General features: G+C 32.1%; 3 protein-coding genes and 1 long non-coding RNA gene across 4 annotated transcripts in view; 2 read left to right on the forward strand and 2 right to left on the reverse strand.

The window, feature by feature from the left end:
• The window catches only part of LOC101739797 (breast cancer anti-estrogen resistance protein 1), a 67,132-nt gene extending 66,169 nt beyond the window's left edge, over positions 1-963 (reverse strand). Inside the window, exon 1 of the mRNA XM_038013838.2 lies at positions 787-963. Coding sequence (XP_037869766.2) covers positions 787-840 — 54 coding nt within the window. The 5' untranslated portion in view covers positions 841-963. The remainder of the gene's footprint in view (positions 1-786) is intronic.
• A 150-nt stretch (positions 964-1,113) lies between these two features.
• On the forward strand, positions 1,114-2,384 carry LOC134199691 (uncharacterized). Its single transcript, XR_009974292.1, has 2 exons — positions 1,114-1,990; positions 2,079-2,384. It is a non-coding gene; the product is annotated as an uncharacterized LOC134199691 (long non-coding RNA).
• Positions 1,997-7,940, reverse strand: LOC101746403 (uncharacterized). The gene is made up of 4 exons (XM_012695059.4): positions 5,505-7,940; positions 4,582-5,095; positions 3,971-4,184; positions 1,997-2,560 (listed from the first exon to the last, which is right to left on the reverse strand). The coding sequence occupies exons 1-4, from the start codon at positions 7,536-7,538 to the stop codon at positions 2,467-2,469; spliced, it is 2,856 nt and encodes a 951-aa protein (XP_012550513.1). The 5' UTR covers positions 7,539-7,940; the 3' UTR covers positions 1,997-2,466.
• An 860-nt stretch (positions 7,941-8,800) lies between these two features.
• Positions 8,801-10,697, forward strand: LOC101746264 (transmembrane protein 170A). The gene has a single exon (XM_004931481.5). It carries the CDS (start codon positions 9,256-9,258, stop codon positions 9,652-9,654), a length of 399 nt encoding a protein of 132 aa, XP_004931538.1. The 5' UTR covers positions 8,801-9,255; the 3' UTR covers positions 9,655-10,697.
• The last annotated feature ends 454 nt before the right edge of the window (positions 10,698-11,151 follow it).

An 11,151-nucleotide genomic window follows, 5' to 3' on the forward strand; every position in this document is an offset into this window, starting at 1 on the left:
CCTTTCTACGTTCACTGGTCCAGATTACGTCATTTTACCTGTAAGCCCTAGATTATAGTCTAGTCCTTGGTTATTGTTGTTGTAGGTGTCACCCGTTATTTGCATATGTAAGGAACAAGAATCGTGTCATAAGCTTTTATAACAAAGTATAAAATTCAAGCCACTATAAAGAACTGTTGTTTAATAAGAAATAGTCAGCATATTCATGCTGATAAACATTTGTTTTTTAGTCACTTTTTAGAGTTCATAAAGAAGGCACCTATTACTCGTACATATCTATAGCATTTGAGGTGCGATACCGACGAGAATGAATGTTACAAGCCACATTTTTACGTGTTGTTATTTATTATGTATCTTTTTTTTTCTTTTTATTATTGCTTAGATGGGTGGACGAGCTCACAGCCCACCTGGTGTTAAGTGGTTACTGGAGCCCATAGACATCTACAACGTATATGCGCCACCCACCTTGAGATATAAGTTCTTAGGTCTCAAGTATAGTTACAACGGCTGCCCCACCCTTCAAGCCGAAACGCATTACTGCTTTTTTGCTTGTAATGTGCATTGTGTGACTAATAAATAAACAAATAACGCGATGAACATAAACATTATATGTACTATGAGTACAAAAGCTCTAAGTGTACTCAAGTATCGTATAAATAATTTGCCAGATTGAACTCAAATGAATTTGATAAAATAAGCCAAATTTAAAAATATTATTTTGTCAAACGATCAAATGTTATCTAAAAATTACAATTAAACTGCATTCATAACAAAATAGATCTATACCTTGACGCCATCCATATCGCTGTGGCAAAGGGTCCATCTTCCATACGTGGTCATTTTCACATCGAAACACTTCGCCTACGTTACAGAATTGTTTATGGGTGAAATTAATATTTTATAGCACAAAGCAACAGTCATGAACTCACGAATGCAGATTCAGTACTGCAATGCAATGTGACACCGCGGCCTCGGCAAACAAACTGTTTAGTGCTTGATTAGCACAACGTGTGCAAATCGTTGGCGGTGAGACTGAGACGCTTGCTCAAATTGAAATTGATTGCTTGTACGAGTGTTTCTCATTGACGTGATTGAATAGAACGAACGAAACGGGCCTTGCAAGCCATTTAACTATTGTTGACCCTATACTAAAGAAAATTAACGATACACTTTGGCCAGGCCTATTTACTCTTAAAGTTATTTGGATGTGAGAAGGTGTATTATCAATGAATTAACTGGGACAATTACTTGAGTAAATCTACGATGACTAAAATGACGAAAATAAAACTGTACAATTTGTAAACTGTCACATAGTCGGAAAAAAAGGGTTTTACTGGGGGTTTTTAACTGTACTGAATGTAACACGGAATGTAAAATGGTTTAGTTTCATTTTATCACGTAGGTAGGCACTTAGATCGCAAATACCGCAACACGACACTTCCGAGGACTATATGTATTTATACGAAATACGAATATTCTTTGTTCTAGAGCAGTCTAGAGGTTTGGTTTGATGGGATTCCGAAATCATCTCTAAATGTTGTCTACGAAATTCGCTTTTATTAGATACAAAAATAAGCGACAATAACCACTATCAGATTTATATAGGAAGATATTTAAAACAAAAACTCATCATTATCGCAATCAATATCGAATCAATACAGAAAGTGATTAAAATAGATAAGGAGAAATCAAAGAAGAGTAAGAAAATGTATATCAGTGTTTCTAGAATTCCCGTTTAATTTAACTACTATAAATCAAAAAAAAAAATTAAAAAAAATTAAAATTAAAAAAAGAAACTCTTTTGTCTGTTTCCCGGAACAGATTTCCATGAAACTTTTACTGGTAGTTTTTTTTTTTTAATTTATGTAGTTATTCGTTAAAAATATTATATTATTATGTATATTTTCTATATTCCTGGCCTGGCTGCTAAGGAAATACAACGAAAGTGGACTAGTAGATCTACATTACATACTAATGATAATAAAGAAAAGTAAGGTTTTGAAACATTTCCATTTTATTTCCAGACACTGCATATTATGACTAACATATTACTGAGGTATGTCGTTCTCATGTTACAGATTTACAATTAGCAGCTATTAATATAAAGTTTATATTTCTAAGCTCAATAAGGAACCAGACAGATCTTTTTCAAAATGCACACACTCAACTGCACAAAGACTGGACACAATTTCATTACACATGACGTCACTTGGGGTCAAATAAACGACGATCTGACCATCACACTCTAACAGACAACGATTGGCTAAATAATATGTAATAGTACGTTATCATTGGTGTTTAGCGAACGTATAAAGATAACAACTCTATACTTCACGAAAGTAGTAATTGAATGGTTGTTTTAATAAAATCTCTTATGCAAATTATTTTTAGTTTTTTTATTTTCTAATGTTATTGAGGCCCGCTTGCCTATTATTCACTTGCTTCAGAAAACGTTGCACGAAAACTTTAACGATTGCTTCTGCGACTTGTCCTCAGTTCTCTTTCGATTTCATACTGCCTCATATCAGCTCTTTCTAGGAAATCACGACGATCTAAAAATCTGTAAATAGAAAATCGAATTATCATAATATTTGCCGATTCATGCAATAGAATCGTAACTCAACAAAGAAATCACGCGTTTACATTGTGGAATTGGTTTTATTAGACAGACTCAACAGCAATTATAACATATTAAAATTATATTTCTCAAGAGAGAATAAAAAGTATCGTCATATGGCCAATCCCATCATCACTCGGGCTCAAGAGTATGTCTAAGCTTAAGACTGTAAGCAGATCTACTACACTCTAATAGATCATACTTGCCAGAACAAATCAATATGAAAACGATTCTTTTGATCGTAAGAATAGTAATACTCATTAAATAAATAGGTACAATTTAAAATATTTTACGTTTTTTTTAATTATTGGTTTTATGGGCAGACGAGCATAAACTGTAAAAGTATGTTTAATTAGTTATATTTATATAAAATACTGCTACTTTTTACACTGGGAATCGTGTTAATAATTAATAAGTTATGTGCATTTAAAGTACGTAGAGAAGTTACGCATCGAAAAAAAAAAACTTTTATTGCAAATAGAATTTAATGTAAATTACTCGATTAGAATTTACTCATTAGAAGATCATACTCATTAGATTAGAAGTTACTCAATTACAACTGTAACTGAGTTAATTAATTAGAATAATGAAATTGTATTAAGTTAGTACAATCATTAAATAATAATTCATCGATTATTGTCGTGTTTTAACAGATTACCTACATTAAAATATTTGGTAAGTGAGAGTTTATATTTTCAATTAATTTAATTCATTGAATTTTTATTCGCATGTTGTACAGTGTGCTTAGTGCGACTGCCTACGTTTACCGCTAGGGGCGCTGTTCCAACTGCATACAAATGTGAGTAAACTTTTACGCCATCGAGCACGTTAAAAAAACTCGCAATAAGCACACAAATGAACCATCACCTCACTTGTTGGGACTATGTAACTAAACAACCAATCTTGCAAATTTTTCGCCCAAGCGCCCGTTTTGTTATTACTGGTACCACCACCCTGCCTATTTTCTGCCGTGAAGCAATAATGCGTTTCGGTTTGAAGGGTGGGGCAGCCGTCGTAACTATACTTGAGACCTTAGACTTATATCTCAAGGTGGGTGGCGCATTTACGTTGTGGATGTCTGTGGGCTCCAGTAACCACTTCGCACCAAGTGGGCTGTGAGCTCGTCCATACGTCTAAGCAATAAAAAATAAATAAATAAATTGTATGTATATATGTATGTAACGGAATCTTTGAATGTTATACCGACTTCAAGACGTTTGAGGAACGACGACAATGCCGATAATAATTTAAAAAGTACGCTATAATTTCTTGAGCTCTAATAAAAGATGAAATTAGTTGCTATTAATAGCTATATATTGTGGTGTTTCTTTGAATTTCTAATGAATAACTCACCCTTGTTTGCCTTTGTTGTGACTTTGTATTTCATCGTCAATTCCTTCTTCGTGCTTGTAAGTGACCCAATCTAATTTCGATTTTTCTAAGGTAGACAATCTGTTTTTCTTATTTAGTTGACCCAAAACATTAGAAAGTCCACCAGGTTTTGCACTACTTGATGACTGAGCTGTTATATCTGATGTTTGATTTTGGGAACCATCAGATTTAATGGCTAAAATTATAAGTAAGTATAGTATTAAAAATATGGTAAGTCGTCAGTCTATTATGAATGAGCATCAGGCACCAAAGATAAAAAAATATAATGAGTTGCTTCAAAGTTCTGCCACTAGTCACAAACTCCTCATTGAAAGAACCAGCATTTACTAGTAATACCTATTAAATATATGTAGATACTTTGTACATATTCACACATATTATCTTAATACTTAGAACTGCTTAGATAGATTCATTATACTGAATTATTTATGACTATAAAGTTGCACACAAATATATTTTATGGGCTTACATCACAGAACAGTTATATCTGTTAATATTTTGGTATTACAAATTTAACTTTAGTCCTGTTATATATTCTTAACTTTCATTTACAGTGGGAGCTTTAAGTTTACCTTCCATAGATGTTTCGTCAACTTTCAACCGCTCTTTTATGACATTATTTTCTACTACAATTTTTTCACCAGCAAATTCAAAAATCCTTCTTTCTTTTTCTTTGGCATCATCATCATTTGTTTTCTTATAATTTACCGTATTATTGCTTGACCTTTCCGGGTTGGTAACTAAATCAACACTTTTTTCTTTAAGAACTGGTTTAGGCTTTGAATCGGTTCCTTCAAGAAACTTCGCCCACAAATCTTCTTCTCGTTTTTTCTCTTGTTCAGAGTCAACTATTGGTTCAGGTGTTTTATCTTTTTCTGATGTAACTTGTATTATTGTATCATTTTGGCTCTTTCTAGACTTCTTTACTTTATTTATTTTTTCAGCTGTAGCTTTCCGTTTTTTTATTTTGCCTTCAACTTCATGTTCGTATTGTTTTTCAGTTTCATCATCAGCAGATTCCTCTTCAGATAGTTTTTCCGGTTCTCCAGGTACATAGTCTTCGTCGCTCTCACTCCCTGATGACATCTGAAAATAGCAGAACAGAGAATTAATAAAAACTTAAATTCAAGTTCCGATTTTTTGTCTAAATCAATACGAATTATCTTTAAAAAAATACTGCAAGTGTACTACCTACCTACATACTTCAAATTATTCAGTGTTCATTCAGTAATAAATTAAAATATCTCTAATGAAATTGTCAATGGCAGCTTATTATTGAAATATCAGCAAAAAAAATTGAAAATTTAATATTCTGTAAGCAGCATAGTAGAGGATTGTGCTGAAGCTAGTTATTTTCGTAAGCAATTAAAATACTAATAAAAAACAAACACATTAATCTAAAAAGATTTTATTTAAAAAAATGTATTTTCTTGGCATGTTAAACAATAAATTAAGGTAAATTGGGCCTTTTCTTATTTCTATTTCTATTTTTAACATTAGACACTTCATAGAAGTTGCTTCCTGTTTTAGTGCGGCGGTTAGCTCTTTCTATGGCTCTACGTTTCTTTGCAGTCATTTTCTTATTTGAAAACTCATTACTCTGATCGTTAATTTTGTGTTTCTTTCCACTTTGTGCTACTTCTTCTACAGTAAATGCTCCACTGGCAGCTTCTAATTTCTTTCTCTTCATTTCTTTAATTGTTTCGGGATCATTAGTCAAATGGTCTTCCACATCAGAAGTTTCTTTTTCATCATTACTATAGAATTCGCTAATATCTGAAGAGTCGTCTTCATCATCATTTTTTTCTATTTCATCATCACTTTCAATTACTGATGAATTTAGGACACTCTCACCATCTTTAACTTTAATGTCTTCTGATATTACTATTTTACCTAAAGGTTTTATGTCTTCATTGTTGTCAAATTTTAATCCAACTCTTATCTTAGCAAAATCTTGTGCAATCATCAAATTACTTATATGAACAATAGGTTTATCACTATCGTCCGTTTTAGTTTCAGGTTTATTTTTTTCTGCTTTAGTCTCAGTTGTTATCTTTTCTTCTTCGTTTGCAACTTCAACAGTTTTTTCATCTTGTGTTTGCTTAGAGAGTGGTACTTCAAATCCCTCTGGAGCTACATAGAAAGGCAATTTACCTCTCTGCCAATCATTAAGGACCATCCTTGCAACTTGGTTAACATCAGGTTCACCTTTTTTTAACAATTTTCCAGTTCTTGCTGCAAGTTTTTCCAAAAATTCAGTAGCTGTTTCCCATCCATCTACTTTATAAGTCTTCACTAAGTACTCCTTTCTGACTCTTTTAATAACTTCTTCAATATAATCATCAGGATTTTGTACCAGCTCAACCCTCACTACTCCTTTTAATACTTTCTCTGTGTCTGTTTCAGCTGATGGATAAACAACACCCGGACAATCAATCAAGAATATTCTCTTCATTAAGGTGATATACTGCCAAACTTTTGTTTCACCAGCAATTGGGGCTACTTTACAAACTTTTTTAGACCTTAAAGTATTAATCACAGATGATTTTCCTACATTTGGATAACCAATAAAACCTACACTTATTTGTTTCTTGTCAATGTGCAACTTTCCAAATTGACGTAGTAAATTTATAAGTGAGCCTTTACCAAAAGGATGTGTTAATGAAGCATGAAATGCTATCGTTGGATACTCAGCACTGAGAATTGCGACCCATCTCTGTGTCACCCAATTTGGTACCAAATCAACTTTATTCAAGATAAATATAAGATGTTTATGGGGTTTTTCTTCTCTCAAAAATTTTTCAACATAAGGACTTCTTGTCCCAATGGGATCTCTTGCATCAAGAACTTGCAATAACACATCTGATGAGTCAATTACTTTGTATAATTCATTCCATATCCTCCTACTCATTCCAGCCCCAAAAACCCAGTCTCTTTGTCCTTCTTTTACACCTGAATCTTCACGGACTCTGTCAATATCTTTAGTTTCATCATATTTCTCAGAGCTTTCTTCTACCGCTTTATGCAAATCATTTAGATCGCTGAATTTCAAATTTACTCTTTTTCTCTGCTTTTTAGGACCAAATGTCCTATCAAAACCTTCAGTATCTAGAAGGTGAACTCTTGCATTTTTTGCTTTTTCATTAAGTAATGTTATGGGCAAATTCGTTGGTTTCATGATCACTTGATATGGATTTCTTACAGCAGCTCCAAACTCCTCTTGAAATTTTTGCAATGCATTCTGTGATATAACTCTTGAATTTCCAAACCATTTTTGGTTTGGTTCAACGCGTGCCTGTGTGCCTGATGGTAACCAACCTTGAAAGGGTGCTGGCGTTAGAATTTTTCCGGTTTTATCCCTTTTTGCCTTAAAGTTTCGGTACATCTGTAGTCTCTTAATTGTTCCTTTTGATCTCGGGTTGCCTACGCCTTTCAAACCCTCTGTGGGTCGATCAGGGTTCATTGAATGCCCAGACTTATTAAACCCTTGTTTCCGGGGAGCACCCGGAGTCGACCGAACTTTTCCCATATTTGTATGCGATTTAATACACGTTTATGGAAAAAAAAAACTTCTTTTTCACTTTTATTACACAATTAATGATCTTTAATCTACTACAAGAGGTTATGTGTGGACCGTCACATCACATTTTTTTTTTGTCAAACTAACTCAATGTAAAAGTAGCTTACTTCACACTGCACAAAAATATTGTAGGTGTAGCACAAATGAGTTGAAAAATACTTACTATGATGACAAACAAAAAATTCCCAAGTTTGTTTTTTTAGGAACAATATTTACAGCTTTTATTGATTTATGTTGTATTAATACATTAAATTTTATCGATAAGGTACCTTTATGGAAAAGGTTAAAACAAAACGGCAGAGGCGCCAGCAGTAGTTATAAAATAACTATGAACATAGATACAAAGGAGGAGGATAGATTATCAGATTATACCTACATAATTTCTAAATACTGTTTAAAATAGAAATATATTTTGATCTCTGGTTAATGTTCATTGTATTGTCTATGTAATCAATATATTTGTGAAATTTAAACATTACAAAATACTGTCTTATAAATGAATTTATTTATACTTACAGGGAACTTTAGTCTTTAGCTCGAATTAAATTGTTTACGTAGCATACAACTTAATCAAATCAAAAAAATAGTAAATTGTGTTATTTTGAGATACGCTAGTAATACTATTATATATTAAGTTGAGAAAGTACCCTTTAAGAATTTTTAGAACTTTATTCCTAAATAACAGATAAATGCATATTTTATATCTTTAAACTGCTCGTTTATTCTATATATATAATATATAGGTAGCTTTAAGGTTGGTATTAAGTTTGAAAGGTTGAATTGAGAGGGATTAAGTGGGGTAATTGAATATAAATGGTTGTGAGTTTTTAATGTATGTATGGAAGGTAATGTTAAATTTATGAAGGTCAGGTTAGTGTTATTCTTTTTTGGAATATTGTATTAAATTATATACAGGGCGTTAAATGTGTGTTGACGGGGGATGTTGGAGTTTGAATATGAACGTAATGGCAGGCAACACTTGACACATGTAAGGTTACATATTTCGAATATTGGAAGGCTTTTATATGTTTAAAACAAATAATGATGTGAAGACAATTCTCATCTAGACACGGTCAGAGCAACATCTTAGAGTTTTATAAAAATAAAATATTATAATGGTGTAATAGTGTACAAAGTATTTACAATATAATTATATTAAACATGAAGCAGTGTTTTTAAATAACCCCTCACCAGCAGAACCCAGTCCTCTCAAATTTGACCGTCCAAAAAATACCTTCGCCTTTTCAGTTAGAAAAATTTAACCACTAGTATTGTCACGGTAAAAACGTCAAATCTATCGACTGTCAATTCAAAACAATTAATTTCTCGACAGGTTGTACAAACTAGGGAGTAGATAGGTAATATTTCTCCATATTACTTTGTAGTCTTTAGGTAAAGTGGATATTGAGGACAAAAGAATTTACACGTAAATGCTGCATGCTATATATGACAGCTAGCTTTACTATAAATTGTTAAAAAAGTAGTTTTATAAATTGTGAAGACACATAAAATTTCAAACGAATGGATAATGTTGTATAAGTACAACAGTCAAATATTAATGCGTCCAACAGAAACATTAGTTTCTATACCGCTCATACGATTTCTTTGGTAAAGAATAAAGGCCAGATACCCAGATGCCTTTAGTTTCCAAGAAACGAAGGGCAACATGTATGACATGTTGTCTGAATTCAGAGTTTCAGAATTCGATTCATTTGTGGATATATTAAGATTGACTTCTGGTGATCCGTTAGATACGTTTGGTGAAATGTGGTACCCAATGTTCCTTTGGTCATTATGTTCTTCAGTGTTTGTGCACACATGTGCGGCTCTTGTAGCCATTGGAACTCTAAGGAAGCACAAATATGGCAAGTTTTTTCCTGTTCTGCTGATAGTGATGGGTGTAGTTGGTCCAGTGACTTCGGGCGTAGCCTGTAGTGCTGCCATAGCATTTATATACCGTGCTGCTAATATGGCGATGCCTCCCATACATGCTATGGTTTGGGGCATTGGTCAAACTATACTAGGAGCTGGAATAGGATTTACAAGAATTTTAGCAACATTGTAATTTGTAAATATAAATTGCACTGTATTACTATTTTATGAAACAGCTAGCCCACACAGCACATGAAATAAGTGATTGTCAATTAAGTAGTTATTACACTAAGACATCAATTTTTAGCCATATGAAAATAATAAGACAATAGCAAATAACTTGACACTAAGCTAATAATATAATGTAAACATATATTATTCAATTTGATTCTAGTGCTGGTAAATGTGAAATGTTAATGCAAATTTATAAATAATAATGTGTATTTTAAAATAGATGAAATGCTGTAAATATGTAATTATTGAAATAGAATTTTTTAGTGAACTTGACTGATGCTTCAGTGAGACAATTAATATAAATTTGTATTCTTCCATACTGTATGTATAAATAGTGTATATATTATGTGTAAATGATAAAGCATTCCAAGTGAAAATTGTCGATTCAACTGAAATTTTGTATTTGGAAATTCAATTTTTCAAATGAATTCATTACTTTAGATTATTTGATAATCCCACCGTAGTTAAAATGTTTAATGAGATTTACTGTATAATATATAATTTTAAATTGTGTAAAAGAGACATTTATTGAAAGTGTAGCTCTTTGTCTTTGTTTTAATAATGGGATTGTAGTGCCCCACTCAATTCAAGACATAACCATATAAAATTATAATTGTACTTATTTTAATAAGATTACCAAAAAACAAACCCATGTGTTTAATTTATTCAAAGGATTTTTTTTGTAAGAAGCAAGAATGATTGTGTACCTGCCTTCTTAAATTTCAGTAATTGTCATTATATTATGTATAAGTTTTGTGGCAATAAATTGGCATAGTATTTGGTGTATGTAGTGTTATTAAAAAAAAATAGAAGTGTAATTGTCTGTTATAAAAAATTTGGAACAATATATACCTAAATACTTTAAATTTTTGATGGATTACCTACTAAGAAAATGTCCTTTACTCCTTGTATATAAGTCAAAACATTATTTAAAGAAAATTCAAAACAGTTAATAAAAAGAACAATGTCATTTTTAAACCAGAAATAAACTGCTTTTTTAAATTTTTTTTTTATTGTTTTCTATAACTTTGAGTTGTATAGCTTTGAATATTAAATAAAGAAATAGCTGTTACTTGATCATTTATGTTGCCTTAGAAAAAAATGACAAAATAAGCACCCAATTTCTACTAATTGAGCTACACTCTAGTTGTCAATGAATTTTGCTATTAAGGCTTTTTTTAAATATTACATTCTTACAGCCCATCCAACTGCTAAGTGGTCACTGGGGTCCATATGCCATACCTACCTACTTTCAAAGAACGTGCACATGTACAGCATGGCCGTCATTTGTAAACATGTAGCAATACATGTCTCAGAAAGTATTAAAACTGTGCTCTAATATAAGTCTTGAACCCTGTCAATCACTCAATAATGATTCACCAGGCATCTACCCTTCAGGCAACGAATGCTAGCAAAATCGGAGCGTTGGTACATCTACAACTCATAAATCATGTAT

Source organism: Bombyx mori, chromosome 11 (genome assembly GCF_030269925.1).
Source record: "Bombyx mori chromosome 11, ASM3026992v2".
NCBI lineage: Eukaryota > Metazoa > Arthropoda > Insecta > Lepidoptera > Bombycidae > Bombyx > Bombyx mori.